The 16,227-nt window shown below is 43.0% G+C and overlaps 1 protein-coding gene across 12 annotated transcripts in view; it reads left to right on the top strand.

Moving 5' to 3' along the window:
- The window catches only part of PTPRM (protein tyrosine phosphatase receptor type M), an 836,104-nt gene that overhangs the window by 724,483 nt on the left and 95,394 nt on the right, over positions 1–16,227 (top strand). For all 12 annotated transcript variants that reach the window (XM_074383756.1, XM_074383758.1, XM_074383757.1 and 9 more), the window contains one exon: positions 4,738–4,825. In XM_074383756.1, coding sequence (XP_074239857.1) covers positions 4,738–4,825 — 88 coding nt within the window. The remainder of the gene's footprint in view (positions 1–4,737; positions 4,826–16,227) is intronic.

Below are 16,227 nucleotides of genomic sequence, written 5' to 3' on the forward strand. Positions count from 1 at the left end.
TGTATCCATGGGGAAATCGGCTATATAAGCAACACTTACAGAAAATGCAAGACACAGTCACCATATCTGTATGGAGTCAAGAGACTCTGCCATTTATCTGTGGAGGCACTAGTTACCTGATCTTTTCCTCAGTCCACCTCTAATTTTGTTTTTGTGTTTTGTTTTGTTTTTTAAAAAATACATTTGGACATTTGTAGTGATTCATATAATGCCTGAAGAAGAAGGTGGGAGTCTTATTGCAAGAAGTTGAACTTTTCCTGCAATAGCTTCCATGGAACGAACACACGTCATGTATGAGAAGAAAAATTCTTGTTTTGTAAAAGTAATCAGTAAAATTTAGTTGACTTTTTTATATTCTCTTGTTGTAGACATTCTTTCAGAGACAAGCAGAGATAATCTAGGTATGGAAAACAATTGTTGGCCATATGTATTTAAGTTGACTTACTACTACTGTTTTCTTCTCAAGGTCATTGAGGGTGAGGGTGGTAGAGAAAAAGCAGTGGATAAAGAGTCAGAAAACACTGAGTTCTGACATAGGTTGTGTTAGGAGCTGTTGAGGTGCCTGTCTTCATCTCATGTCCCTTAGCTGTAAGGGACAGCTAATGTACTCTTCTCTGGTGAAGACTAGGAGAGACGATGGACTCACTCATCTGCACATATTTGTTGATGCTCCCATAATAAGTAGTCAGAGATGAATAACACTTGGGCCCCATCCATAGGAAAACATTCTGGGAACTGTAGTGCTCAAATGCAGTACAATTGGTTATTATTTCATTTGTGGGTTGTGTCTGTTTCTTGGTCACCAATTACATGAAAATAATACAACTAAAATAACTGTTTTTAAATACACGGGCTATTGGCAGTCCTGTGATAACCACACAAATGCTAAAGAAACACAGCTGTGATGTGAGCTTTGTTCCCCACAAGGGAGCCTCTGTGTGTCCAGAGAGGGCAGGGACTGTCATGTGGCTCAGGTCCCCATGTGAAAGCTCAGGGCACCTAGGGGCATTTTCTGTATGAGTTAAGGCTGCGGATTTACTGGAAGACTTCAAGGTGTCTCTCAATTTTCTTCTTCCATCTTCCTATAAAAAAAAAAAAATCTGAGAACTTTTTAGGTGGGCGGAAAAGGCAGAGGGAAGTGAAATTGGTAATTAATCATGACAAACTCAAAGTAGAATTAAATTATTGGAAGTCAAATCATAGTTATTACTCAACTATAAAATTATTGTCATTCATAGAGTAACAAAGACACTATTCAAAAAAAGAGTATCTGACTTTAAAATCCCTGAAGCTACTTTTAAATGCATGTTATATAGCAGAATAGAAGTTACATGTTTGAATAAATCCCCTGAACATGTAAAGGTCTTGTTCTAGATGGAATTAACTAGCAATTTTTAATGATAGTATTTGTATTAATTTATTAATAACCTGAAAATGTTTTTATTTGTATCTGCCCTGTACCATACAGTGTTTTACTTTTGGTATTAGTCCATTCTCATTCCACTATGAAGAAATACCCGAGGCTAGGCACGGTAGCTCACTCCTGTAATCCCAGCATTTTGGGAGGCTGAGGCAGCTGAATCACTTGAGGTCAGAAATTTGAGACCAGCCTGGCCAACGTGATGAAATCCCATCTCTACTAAAAATACAAAAACTAGCTGGGCATGGTGGCACATGCCTGTAATTCCAGCTACTTGGGAGACTGAGGTACAAGAATCGTTTGAATCTGGGAGGCAGAGATTGCAGTGAGCTGAGATTGTGCCACTGCACTCTAGCCTGGGTAACAGAGTAAGACCGTCCCTCAAATTTAAAAAAAAGAAAGAAAGAAAGAAAGGAAGAAAGAGAAAGAAAGGAGGGAGGGAGGGAGGAAGGAAGGAAGGAAGGAAGGACGGACGAACGAACGAACCAAGACCAGGTAATTTATAAAGGAAAGAGGTTGCCGGGCACGGTGGCTCAAGCCTGTAATCCCAGCACTTTGGGAGGCCAAGGCGGGTGGATCACGAGGTCAAGAGATCGAGACCATCCTGGTCAACATGGTGAAACCCCGTCTCTACTAAAAATACAAAAAACTAGCTGGGCATGGTGGCGCGTGCCTGTAATCCCAGCTACTCAGGAGGCTGAGGCAGGAGAATTGCCTGAACCCAGGAGGCGGAGGTTGCGGTGAGCCGAGATCGTGCCATTGCACTCCAGCCTGGATAACAAGAGCGAAACTCCGTCTCAAAAAGATAGATAAATAAATAAATAAATAAATAAATAAATAAATAAAGGAAAGAGGTTAATCAACACATGGTTCTGCTGGGCTGAGGAGGCCTCAGGAAACTTACAATTGTGGTGGAAGGGCAAGGAAACATGTCCTTCTTCATGCGGTGGCAGCAGGAAGAGTGCTGAGTGAAGGGTGGGAAAAGCCCCTTATAAAACCATCAAATCTCATGAGAACTCACTATCAGGAGAACAGCATGGAGGTAATCACCTTTGTGATTTAATTACCTCTCACCGGGTCCCTCCCACAGCCCATGGGGATTATGGGAACTTCAATTCAAAATGAGATTTAGGTGGGGACACAGCCAAACCATATCACTCTTCAGCAAGTGATGCATGGTGTGAGTCTATTAATACAGCCGTTCATATATAGTACATCTGATCCTGCCATGTTTTTGAAATGATAAAAAGGTAAAAATTATTAAATATGATAATAAGGTGTCACCTATGAACAAAACTAAGGGACCTTAAATTAAGATGAGTAGATTAAACCTCTTAACTCTTAGTTTGTAGTGTTATTTTTTCACTCTTCTGTGTTGTGTTATAAAATGGTGTTGATCAGCTGTTTTGTTGGGTGGATGTATGGAGGACAAGATCTGAAGCCTGAGGGCAGGACAGACCTGGGGCTGGGCTCTTCTCCAGCCAGTCTCTGATGCCAGCTCAGTAGTATGGTAACAGCAGTATCCATACCCTGCAGGCCACAGAAAAGGTGTGGACTTAACAAACTATGCCAGAGTGAAATCTGCAGGCTGTGGATAGGAAGGCTTTCTAAGCCTTAGAGCCTCTGGTACACTTAAGCTGCAGAAATAAAGCTTCATTTTGAGAACAAAGCCAAAACATACTATAACCAGACACCACAATTATTTATTCATTCAGTAACTAATTATTGGATTCCACACAGCCCACAGCCTGGTGGCAGAGACAGACATAGAAACAACAGAGGATGCCAAGCACTGTCCACTTAGTGGTCAGAATTCTGTGCAGCACACAGTTGGGCATAGGGGGCACAGATACCCCATGATGTCTGTAAGCAGTGTGTTCTACTGCAGCATGCTAAGCGACAATTTACCTCATGAAGGAGAGTCGGACTCATAAAAAGGAATAAATACATTCTGCCTAGCAACAGACTAATCTCAAAATATTGTAAGTGGTGGAAATGGCCAAGATGACTGAAGTCCACAGATGAGGTGGAGACTGGGGAGGAAGGAAGACCTGTTTGTGGGAGAACTTGAAAGCCACCCTGGGGCACATCTGAGGACACGAGCCCCTAACACCATTTTCTCTGGCCGCAGAGCATTCCTGAATGGTGCTCTCATTCGTCTGGTCTCCCTTCATCTCTTCTTTCCCTTCCTCTTCCTTCCCAGTGGGTGCCAGGAAGTATACGAGTACTGTGGCCAAAACAAGAAATAGTTTTACCGAATCCTCTTCACTTGCATCCTTTTCTCATAACCTCCTCACATAGTTGACCACATAAAGGTAAAATGTAATGTGAAGTAAAGTGGAAATAAAAGTCCCACATATTTTTTTATTTGTCCACTGAGAGTAGAGGACATTTTCATTACAACTTGAATAAAAAAAATGAATAACCTAAAGATAAAAGACCCTAGGCATCAAAATACCAAATCCCTAAATAAGTGGACATCTAAACTCCATTAAAAATGAAAGCTCAGGCAGAGATTATTGCAGGATTTTAGCCTGGAAGTTATGAAGTCGTCTCAGCTTTACCTACTCTCATGTTTTAACCAAAAATAATCTTTCATCAATTAGAAATAGAGAGAAGAAGACATCATCATATCTCTTACAAGAATACTGAAAAATTATAATGTCATTAAGAAATTGAGAGAAATGTTAACTTTTCTGTAGTAAATATTCAGGTGGGATGGGGATGAACATGTGACCATTTTTACTGGGTTGTACAGAGAAATTATGGGTTCACTCTTTAGCTTCCATCTCTGCATTTGTAAGAAAGTAAAGGAAAACAAAGCATAGGAAAAGCTAACTGAAATATTTAGAATATAATGTAGTATAATAATCCTTTATCTCATTCTTGTAGAAATTCTTTCCTTCTTGACCCTTGTTCTATATTTTTAAGACCATCATCCATTCTTAAGATCCCTCTGTTCAGCCGGGCGCTGTGGCTCAAGCCCGTAATCCCAGCACTTTGGGAGGCCGAGGCGGGTGGATCACGAGGTCAAGAGATCGAGACCATCCTGGTCAACATGGTGAAACCCTGTCTCTACTAAAAGTACACAAAAAATTAGCTGGGAATGGTGGTGCGTGCCTGTAATCCCAGCTACTCAGGAGGCTGAGGCAGGAGAATTGCCTGAGCCCAGGAGGCGGAGGTTGCGGTGAGCCGAGATCGCACCATTGCACTCCAGCCTGGGTAACAAGAGCGAAACTCTGTCTCAAAAAAAAAAAAAATCCCTCTGTTCACTGCGTCAAATTGTAATTCTCAGTGTCACTTTGCCTTCCTTCTAGAGCTTCTTTGAAGGGCAGTCTGCACCATGGGACTCGGCTAAGAAAGATGAGAACAGAATGAAGAACAGATATGGGAATATTATTGCATGTAAGTGTCGACAGTGTCATTGTGCTGTTGTAGAACTTCCTTTTCGCATCTGGTAAGATTAACCAACAGGCTAATACGGAGGAAATTTACAGTGCAATTACCGCCTTCATCCTTCTAGAATGATGTTACACTCATGCTAAAGAAAGGAATAACTATCTGGATACCCCCACTTCATCATTGTACTCTTGCTGTGGGCCCTGCTTTACTTTTAGATTTACGTTTGGGTAACATAGGTAATGTTAAAATACCGAGAAGGAAAATGCATTTTGGATGGAGTAAACATAAAAGTCCTAATGCTTCCCAGCTGCTACGTGAGAATGAATGGAAATAATGATGCACCACATGCCTTCATGCAAGGAGCTTGGAGTTCTCTGCAAACATTAACTCATTAATCCTCTGGACACTGGGTTAGGTAGGTCAGTAACAGCCCCATTTTAAGGACAGCAAACTGAATCTCAGAAGTTAAATGATACTCCCCATAACACAACACTCATTAGCAAAAGAGCTAAGATTATAGCTTAGAAGTTCCCAGTGCCTGTGAAACCAAATGTAACCAATCCATAATGTCTTGGATGGTTTTTAAGTCAAGCCCAGCCTCATTAACGTTCCATAAACAATGCTGAGATGCATGCTGGATTGATGAAACCCCTTCTCCTAGGGCTTGCACTATCCATCCCCCACGTTAAACTGCTATCTGTCATCCATGGCTGCATCAAGGCACTGACTGGGCCCTCTGTAGTCGCCTGTCAGAATTAATACTATTTATAAAGATGCATACATTTTTAAAAAACAACAGAGCAATGCAGATTAGGCCAAGAGAACATTTCGCTCATCGTGTCTCATTTCTTATGAGAGAACAGACTTGGACGGTTTGATTATTCCAGGGAAGCGATCTATTAGCCTTATTGATTGTGAAAGTGCCGTTAAACTGTCTTTGCCTGAGTTCACACTGCTCAGTGTGACAGCACAGATTCTCTAGCAGTGCTGCCCACAGAACTTCTTGTGACTGCAGAAATGTTTTGTGTCTGTGCTGTCCCAGACTGTAGCCATGAGCTACGCAGGAGTCGCCACACTGCATACTTGGAATGTCTCCGTACAACTGAGAAGCTGAATCTTGTTTTTGCTGTTCAAGAGTTTGACAACATGGATTTAAAATTTTATTTAATTTAACTATTTTGAATTTACATAGTCCATGAGGCTAGTGGCTGCTAATCTAGTTAGCACAGATTTCAATGTGTTTTAGAAAAAGAAATGGAGCGGTGGGGCCGGGTGGGGGTGGCAGTGGTGGTAGAGTGGAGCTTACACATGACACAAAACGTCCCAATTGAGCACGTGCCGCTTTCTCTCTGGCCATCAAGAAAGCCAGATCGCCAGTGTTGCCAGGTGCAAATGCTAGCTTCATGTGTTTTGTAGGTTGGTTTTAGAGCATGCTGTATTTACTAGCACTGGAGTGGTCATGTCACAGTCCTTTGTAGGTAGGAGATGCTGTCCTGAGGTCTAGGATTGATTACTCCTCAGTGGATTCCATCAACACTTGTGGGATGCTTTCTTGATACGAGCACTGAGGACACAAAGGTCATGGAGATGAGATGGTTAGTGCCCCTTCCCCCAGGACAGACCCAACCAGGCAGAGTCATCGCGGTGGCAGTAGTCCAGTGCCTGGTACACAGTACTCGAGGCTCAGAGAAGGAAAACATGGTTTCTTGGTCCATCTAGACCCTTCCAAGTTCCTTCATTTTCCCTGGGAGCCCACTGAAGCTTTGCACTGTTAGAAGAATCCAGATTTCTCCTGGTGGCTTACAGGATCCTTTTCAGGAGTCCCTTCAGCTCTGCAACAAACTCACAGAGATTCTTGGAAGTGAAACAGGGAATCCCCTTGCCAAACCAAGTGGAAGGAAGGGACATTGCTGAGCCTAAACTTCATTGCTGTAGCATCACTGATGTGGCCTTGTGCTGAGCATACAGAATGCAGTGTTAAAGGATGTAGCCTTGGGTATGCTGAGAGATCCCACTGGCCTTTGCCCAGTATAACACTGAGTCCGCTTCTTCCCAGTGTATAGTTTAATACCTCCTCTTAGAGACATTTGAGATATATTTTTGAATCATGAGTGAAAAAAGCTAGCATTTGCTGGGCACTTACATATGCCAGACCCCACACTAAGTACTTTGCATATATGAACTTGCTCACTTCCTATAACAACACCACGAAATAGGTAATATTTTTGTATCTATTTTATAGCTGAGGAAATTGAAGGACAAAGAGAGGTAAAGGGTTTCACAGTTACTAAGCTATGGAGGCAGGATTCCAACCCAGGAGCAGCTGTCATAACCACTGCCTAGTGGGTGCTAGGGTGATTGGTCCCACTAACTTGGTTTTCACCAGGTGTGGTGGCTTATGCCTATAATCCTAGCACTTTGGGAGGCTGAGGTGGGAGGATTGCTTGAGGCCAGTAATTGGAGAACAGCTTTGGCAACAAAGCAAGACTCTGTCTCTACTAAAAAAAAAAAAAAAAAAAAAAAAATAGCTGGGCATGATGGCTTCTGCTTGCAGTCCCAGCTCAGGAGGCCGAGGCAGGCAAATATGGGGATGGCCCTATATTGATGGTTTCCTTTCTAGAAAATGTCTGCAGGCCCCCCACCATGTTCCAAGCAGATCTTCTCCTTTAAACCTCCAGAGATTCTGACCACTTTGTCTCCACTTGATCCTTGTGGGTATTTGATGTACAGCTATTTGTCACAGGACCACTGAATTCTATTCCTCTATCCATTCCTCATCATAGCTGGACAGAGAGCATGTGCTTAAAAGGGTCCAGTAATCCATCTCTTCATTCAATAAATATTTATTAATCCCTTTCTTTTGCCAGACTCTGTGGGAGGCAGTGCTATAAGAAGATAGTGAAGGCCGAGGAGGGTGGATTACTTGAGGTCAGGGGTTCGAGACAAGCCGAAACCCTGTGTCTACTAAAAAGGCAAAAATTAGCTGGGCATGGTGGCACATGCCTGTAATCCCAGCTACTCAGGAGGCTGAGGCAAGAGAATCCCTTGAACCTGGGAGGCGGAGGTTACAGTGAGCTGAGAACACACCACTGCACTCCAGCCTGGGTGACAGAGCGAGACTCCAAAGGTTTAAAAAAAAAAAAAAAAGAAAAAAGATAATAATAAAACACAAATGGATACTGCCCTCCTAGCATTTACAGTTTAGTGCAGGGGGTTGGCAAGCTTTTTTCTGTAAAGGGTCCAGTAGTAACTGTGTTAGCCTTGACAGGCCAATCTCAGTCTCAGCTCAGCTTCTTGGCTCTGCTGTTTTCATGCAAAAGCAGTCACAGACAGTACAGAAATGCATGGGTCTGACTATGTTCCAGGAAAATTTTTTTTCAAAAGCAGGCAGTGGGCTGGATTTGGCTCACAAACGGTAGTTTCCTGACTCCTGTTTTAGTGGAGAACAGATTCCATGAGGGCAGCTTATCCCTACCCTCTAGGGTACATTTCTACTTCCAAGATCATGTTCAACTTTCAGGATCCTGAACTTAGGATCAATTTTTTCAGCACCCCAAATATAGGTATCAAATGTGATTTGTGTGTCTTACACAATATTGTCAGAGGTGGGATGGGTTTAAATCTACTTCCTACCACCATGAATTTGCAGTCTGTTGCCAGATCCGGCTAAGACATGTATGAAGTAATAGATCTCAGGTCCATAAATAAATGAAAAACATATTGTGGGGACATCCAGGAGACGGGTGAGTGGATGAGGGGCAGACTGATCAAGAAAGACCTTTCGGACAAAAGAGAAGGACATAGGGTTTGGAGGTAGGAGGAACAGCTTGGAGTCCTGTCCTACCGCATACTGGCTCAGTGACCTTGGGTGAATCGTGAGCCTTCTCAATGTCAGAGTTTCCTGACAAGATCACGTGTTGTGGAAATGAACAGAAATGCCACACTAAAATAACACTGATCGTTGTTACCCGAAAAAAAAAATCCCACATCTTCATTACTTCCGTGTTATTCTTGAGTTTCGCAGATTCATTACTTCATTTAAAATGAAAAAAAAAAAAAAATCAGCATGTTGAAGTCTCAGATTCCAAGCAGTGAGCCGGTCGGTAATTCAGGAACCATCCTGCTCCTCACTGGTGAGCACTTCTTCGTGCAGTGGCCCGTTTCTGCCCAGGCGGGACTCTGCTTCCGTTTCCCGGCATTGTGCTCAGCTGTCATTTAGCCATGACCTCTGAGGCTACATTTTCCAGCCCTCACCGCCCTCCAACCTATCCCTTCCTGGTACTCTTTTAGGATTTCTTTACTGGGTTGTGTTATTTTTGTATCTTTCTTGGGACAGCGTCAAAAAGAGACTTCTCTGTCCAGCCTTCTAATCCTCCTCTCACCTTTAGTGGTGTCCTGAAGCCTTTTCCTGGGCATAGCCCTTCCTCTGGTTTCCTGTTGCTTCCTATACCCTTGCACACATAATGACCCGCACGCACAGAATGACCCACACAAACATAATGACTCACATGTACATAATGGCTGTTTCTTTATGGGCATAGTGAATAGTATTACCATCCCCCTCCTAAAAATTATGTAATTGTAAAGTTCCACTCCTGGGAAGTCTGCTTCCTAGAGTCTCGGACTTGGGATAACACCACTAACTAGGATGAGGAATTGGGATTCAGGCAGCATATCTTAGAAAGATTGTTAGTGCTTTTCAAAGAACGCAGAAGTGGTGTAATGATCACATTCATTGTTCTGCAGCAGTGTTTGCATATAAAATAGTTGTAATGGTCCTTAAAACTGTTTATTGGCTTTTGCTCTTAAGTAAGTTAACTTTTCCCTTATTTACACTATAAATCTGCTGAGCTAGTCCCTTCCAAATACAAACCAACACCCTATCCACCATTACCGCTCCTCCACACAAAAGCATAGTCCTCCTAATACTCTCAACAGTTCCTAATTATAATTAACTCTAAGCTTAAGGCACACACCAAATCTCCCTGCTAACGAGGCAGCGGCAGCCCCCTTGCAGCCGACTCCTCTTTCTAGGGACTGGCAATTGGAGATAATGAGCCAGAATCTGCAGTAGCTTCCCAGGCTCTCTTCTTCCTGTCTTCTGTTCTTTATTCAATAAGTACGTATTGATCTGCCATGTGCCAGGCACTGTGCCAAACCACAGTTATTCTTTCAACAGATATTTACTGAGTGCCTGTTATACACCAGACACTCTTCTAGGTGTCAGCGACAGAGCAGGGAGCAAAGCAGACAGGATGCTGTGCTGGTGTCATGCTACACCTTCTTGAGGGGGGACAGGAACAATCGCTGAGTGCAGGGTGTGACACCTGTGTTAGGAGGTGAGCACAGCAGGGAAAATGAAGCAGGGAGGGGAGATGGGTCAGAGTGGGTGATGTTTTTAGACTGTGGTCAAGGAAAAGCCTCCCTGAGGGGAGGTGATGCCAACCAGGACTTGAAGCAGGTGAGAAAGTGGAGTAGTGTGGCCACCCAGGTGGCCCGGACAGCAGGAAAGCCTGTGCTGCTGGAGCAGTGGGGGTGGAGTAGGGGCAGAGGTGGGAGATGCAGGGACTCTGGGGTGACCGCAGGAGCAAGAGCTGACAGAGCCCCTGCCCTCTCACGGTCTTGGGAGATTTTGCGGTGGAGGAGGGGGTGATGTAAGGGATTACAAAATAAAATTCAAGTTAAGGGCACAGAAGGAGTTAGCATGGTACCATGAGAATTCACAACATGGGGACTGAGTGAAGACGTATGGGAACGCCTCCCTGAGGATAGGACATGGAAAACAACCAAACAGAGGGGACAGAGCAGGTAGGATGCTACAGAATTGGGAGGCAGGGGTCATGTGAACAGACACCGTCATGTGGGGGAGTCCCTTGGGTGTTAAGAACTGAAGGAAGGCTTCGTAGCTAGAGCTGAAGGGATGGCGGTGGCAGCTGGAGGGAGGGAAGAAGGGAGGTGGAAGCCAGACGTACAGAGCCTTCTGGGGCAGGTTGAGGACTTTCATCTTTATTGTAAGAACAAGGGAAACTTCATTAAAGGGGTTGGAAGGGGGTGTTAATCAAATTTCATTGGAAAATTTAAATCTGACTATAGAGAAAAATAGGTTCTAAGGGGACAGTTGTTGAGGAATTTCCAGTAGCCCGAGTGTGACATGATGATGATGTTGGCTAGAAAGAAAATAAGTCGATGAATTCAAAAGAAGTAATGGACCCAACCGAAAGATGGATAGGACACAGGGTGAGGAAGACAGAAGAGCCAGAGATGATGCCTGCACATCTAACTGGCCAAAGGATGAATGGATAGATGGATGATGGACAGTTGGACAGGTAAACAGATGGAAGAATGGGCCATTTAGTCAGATGGACAATACTGGAAGGGAACCAGATGTGGAAGAGAGCTCAGGTGGGTATGAGGTCAGCAGCAGCTTATGAGTTTGATTTCGGGATCTATTGAGATGCTTTTGGAACCTGCAAATGAGATGCCAGGCAGACAGTTTTGTAGACTGCTGTGGAACCCTAAAGAGAGGGGTCTGAGCTCGAATATAAACCAATGGCCCATTTCACGAGTCATATGGGTGGTGGTAGAAGCCATTGGCAGGAGGAGGTGATCTGTGGAGGGAGCGAGGAGGGTGTAGAGAGCCCAGGACCCAGCTAAAGGGACTTTAAGAACAGGCCTTCCTGAGACAGAACTGCTCTACTGGAGCAGGGAGCGCTGTCACATGGAGAGAAGGGCTGCTGCTAGTGTCCTGTTGTAGATAGTGCAGCAGAGACTCTGATGTAGTGCTGAGGACACAGGGTCCCTTCTGAGGTGGGTCATCATGCCCTCCTACTCCGTTTCCTAACAGGAGGTGTGACTAATCAGCGACCGGAACTTTGGACCTACCCCAGCCTGCCACATTCTTCTAACCAGTGAGCCAATCTTGGTTGCTCAGGTTGAAGGCTTCACTTTTCTAATATATATATATATTTTTTTTTGGTAGCAGTTTGCTTCCCTCTGCTAGTTGAATGACTTCAGCAGTGTCTTTGAAGCGAGGGAACTAGAGTTTAGTAAGGTAAGAATGGACTGGCAGGGCGAGCTTTTGTCATTAAATTCAGGTGAGCACGAGTAAGAGAGAAGCTGATGGACACAATATGTTTAGGAAGGCATAGGATAAATAAAACCAAATTCCTGCCAGGATTCTGAAGAATAAAGAGAGAGCTCTGACACAGGGATTAGGTTAAACAAAGAGTCAGAAAACAAGGCAAGGCCCAAGTGAAGCCAACAGAAGAGGAGGGTTCACTCAGAGCCACCGGCATCAAACTCAAACTTCCTGCTCAGAACCTGCATGGCAGGGCTGGGAACCCAGGTGGAAACAAGCAGGGCTGGCAGTGGCATCTCCACCGGTTAAGGCGCCAAGCACTTCCTGAGCTGCAGGCACACTGGGTCTCCTGCGGATCCTACCTTGAAACAAGCACAGCTTCAATCCTTGGCCTAAATGCAGCCACGGGAGAAGCAAAGCCACTATTTGCAAAAATCAATTGTAATTAAAATGAATTTCCAGCCTTCTCTCAGAGGCCAAATGTTACTTAGATCATTGTGATTCCAGTTTACCTTATATGTCATCAGTATGTGGCAGAGAGAAAGAATTGGTTAGAGGTGAAAGATTATCAGTGACATAAGTCCATTTCTGCTGCTGTGGGAATATCTAATCACACACAAGTTAAAATTGCATGGCTATTGCCAATATCTGTCATGTTTAATATGAAAGTGTTAAAATATTTGAAGCTACTTGGAGATATTTTTAAACGTAGTGTTCCCTAATGGAAAGGGCATAAGTACCATGTTTTAGAGACTTAGGGTGGAGCATAGACCTGCCCTCAATCTCACATCACCCCAGTCCAATGCATGCCTGTGTACGTGGTATTGGGGGTGGGGTAGGGTGGGACTGGGGGGGGGGGTCTCAGCAAATTACAGTTCTTCAAAACTAAGCAGTAGTTTGTTGTGACAAGGTCTTTATGTGCCTGCTTCTTACCCCAAAATACCAGCTTTTCTCTGTTTCATCTAGTAAAGGCTTTTTTTGAGAGCTATGAGAGGAATAGCAAGTAGTTCTTATGCAGATGGAGTTTCTCAAAGTGGCAGAGTTTGTTACATTTCTTGATGGGATAACATTGAGTTGTGATTATGATATAAACATAAGTTTAATTTTGATCATATTCCAGTCATGCATGGAAAATAGATTTCTTTTTCTCCAATTCGTACACATTAAAGACACTTTGTACACTGTGGAAAACGGGGAACATAGCCTAGAATCTCACCATCCAGATTCAAACCCTAACATTTTCTTTTTTTCTGTTTCATTCCGTTCTTCTTGTTTTTCTGTCTCTTATAGCTATTGACTTTATTTATTTATTTTTGCTGTCTTTGTTCTTCAGTGAGAATAGATGTGTTATTCTCTTTCTGATTACAAAGATAATAGAAACTTTTAGACCATTAAAGTAGTACATAAAGTCATAAAAATGATAATAAAAATCACTCCAGATTCTATCCCCAGCAGAAACCTCATTCTTCCAGCTTTCCCACAGTGCATACCTACACGTACACCAATGCATTTAATTATTTCATGTAAATAGACTCTTAGTAGACACGCTGTCTTGTAGCCTGCTCCTCTTCACTCTGTAATACGTCTCAGAGATCTTTCCAAGTAAATAAATTAAAGACGTAGTAATCTTTTTGAATGATTGTATCAGATTTCTTTGCTTGTTTGCTCACCATTGATCAGTTTCTTTTTTATATCATTGAATGGTTACCAAGGTGGTGTTAGGGGGAAAAAAATCTGTTTTAGAAATGCAGCACTCAGCATGGATTCACTACTGAGGGAAGCATTTAGGGGCAAAAGTGAAATAGCACAGATGAAAATGATCAGGTCTTGAATTAAGTCATTGGCAGTAATAAGACAAATGATAGCTAACTTTCACTTCTTATTATATATCAGCTACTTACTAATGATTACTACTAATATTAACTCAATCCTTACAAAACTGTCTAATACAGGCAGTATTGTTATTCCAATTTTACAGTTTGGAAAACTGAGACACAGAGAGGTCAGGTAACTTGTCCAAGGCCACACATCTACAGAGCAGCAGAACTGGGATTGAAACAGGGATTCTGGCTCCAGAGTCTGGGATCCTAACCTCTGTGCTTCACTATACAGAAATAGGGATAGGTTGTTGAGCAGATGCCAGGAGATTAAAATGTAGGCATTATTGAAGAGCATTCAGCATGTCTTCAAACCTTTCTCCTGTTTCCTTTTTAAAATACCTCCAGCTCCTCTTCCCTGAAAGATTGGCTGCTTCAAGTTTTCAGTTCTGCCTGCTCTGCTGCTCCCCAGCAAGTATACTGGCTCTTTGTGCTTTGGAGATTTTATTGGTAAACTTCAACAAGGATGTTGCTTTAATTCACAGAAAAGGGGGCATTTTTTTTAAGGGGAATGAACTGTACTATGTTCCAGGTACCTGATAATACTATGCATTACCATACTTGGTTTTCCCAGCCCTCCTAGGAAAGTAGCCCATTGTTACCCCTTTTTACAGATGAAGCTCAGCAGGACTCCAGATTTGTGTAGAATGCATGTAAGTTGTAGAGTCAGCATCAAATCATGGTCTCCAAGATATCAAAGCCCCTATTAGGTTCATTTCCTGCAAAATGTGAATGTGAAATGGCTTTGGAATAATGAAGGAAAAATCATGCTGGCAGAGAAATACAGATGGTAATTAGTAACTACAGCTCAGGTCTTCTCAAACTTAACAGACTGTGTCCCCCAGAAATACCAGGTCCTCATAGTCTTGACCCCATGGCTTTCATGGTCGGTAATTGACCTGCTGTTAACCACAAAGCTGATTGGATTTTACAAATCTTAGGCCTAGGCGGTTGAGTTCTCCAAACTTTTTCCTCCTTTCAACCCCAATGGCTAGACTCTGGTCCTGAGAAAGGGCCCTTCCCAGCTGGTAAGCCTTCAAAGCAAACCTACAGAACAGGGCTTGTCAGTGGACAATTGGTATTTCTTTGGATTCTTTGTCTCAGTGACTCCCACATTTGCCAGATGCCAGAAATGTCCATGAGGAATTTCCTCATAAAAATTTGATATGATTTAGCCTCAAGAGTACCCCAAGAGGATAACTGAGTTTTCCTAAAAGAATGGTTGATACATATTTGTCTTTGTAATTGGCATCTGATTCAAGGTAAATGAAAGAACATATGGTGAGGGGCATCCACATACTGATTCATTTGTCCCAACAGTCTCTATCTGTTGTTTCCATAGTGATCTGAGAGGTTTGTCTAAAAGAAGACACATAAAAATCTGCAGTTTCTGTGCTGAGTCATTCTTAAACATACAAGCAGCTGAGTATAGGGTGGACTCTGTGGCTGGAAGAGCCAGTCATTTCACTTCTATAGCATTTATGTTCACTGATTTAATGTGGGTGATGGTGATACTTTCCCATATCTTGTATTCTGGAAGGCAGAGGAATTAGCTTGAGAAGTGCTGACCTGTTTCAGCCAGGAAGTGCAATCATGTGATGACCAGCCCACTTTCCATGGCAGAGCACGTGTCCTGCATTCTCTACCCCAAGTGGATACCTTCTAGAGACTAACCCCATTCTCACTACTAACAACAGGTATCTTCTGGGCTTGAGGTAGATTCACTAATCAGTGTTCACCTATTTTATCACTGAAACAAAAATACTTCAGAAACTATGTAATGTATGACTGTTATTCTCTATTAGAAAGCTATAAAGTCCAGGCGCAGTGGCTCATGCCTGTAATCCCAACACTTTGGGAGACCAAGGCAGGCAGATCACCTAGGTAAGGAGTTCGAGACCAGCCTGGCCAACATGGTAAAACCCTGTCTCAACTAAAAATATAAAAATTAGCCAGGCATGGTGGCAGGCACCTGTAATCCCAGCTACTCAAGAGGCTGAGACAGGAGAATTGCTTGAACCCTGAAGGTGGGTTCCCCATCAACCCTGCCTTGATTTCATCAGGGGAAGGGAATACACCCATGTCAGGAAAATCTGCCTAGCAAAAGAACCCACAGGGCTCTAGGCTGCAAGTACATGAATGCCCTTTCCTAGGATATCAGGGACTTGCGTGGAACATGAGGAGATGTTATACAAGGGACAGATGAAAAACTGGACTTTTTTATTTTTGGAAAAATATACATAGCATAAAATTTGCCATCTTAACCATTTTAAGTTAAGTGCCATTAAGTTAAAAGAAAAACTTTAGGCAAATTAAATTTAGCCTAAGTTTATTTGAGCAAAGACCAATTCATGAATCAGGCAGCCTCAGAAACAGAAGAGGTTCAGAGAGCTACATCTAGAAGTGTGAGTGGCAGGCTTTTATAGGCCTTAAATCTAGTAAGTCCTAAA

This window comes from Saimiri boliviensis, chromosome 13 (genome assembly GCF_048565385.1).
Source record: "Saimiri boliviensis isolate mSaiBol1 chromosome 13, mSaiBol1.pri, whole genome shotgun sequence".
In the NCBI taxonomy this organism is placed as follows: Eukaryota; Metazoa; Chordata; class Mammalia; order Primates; family Cebidae; genus Saimiri; species Saimiri boliviensis.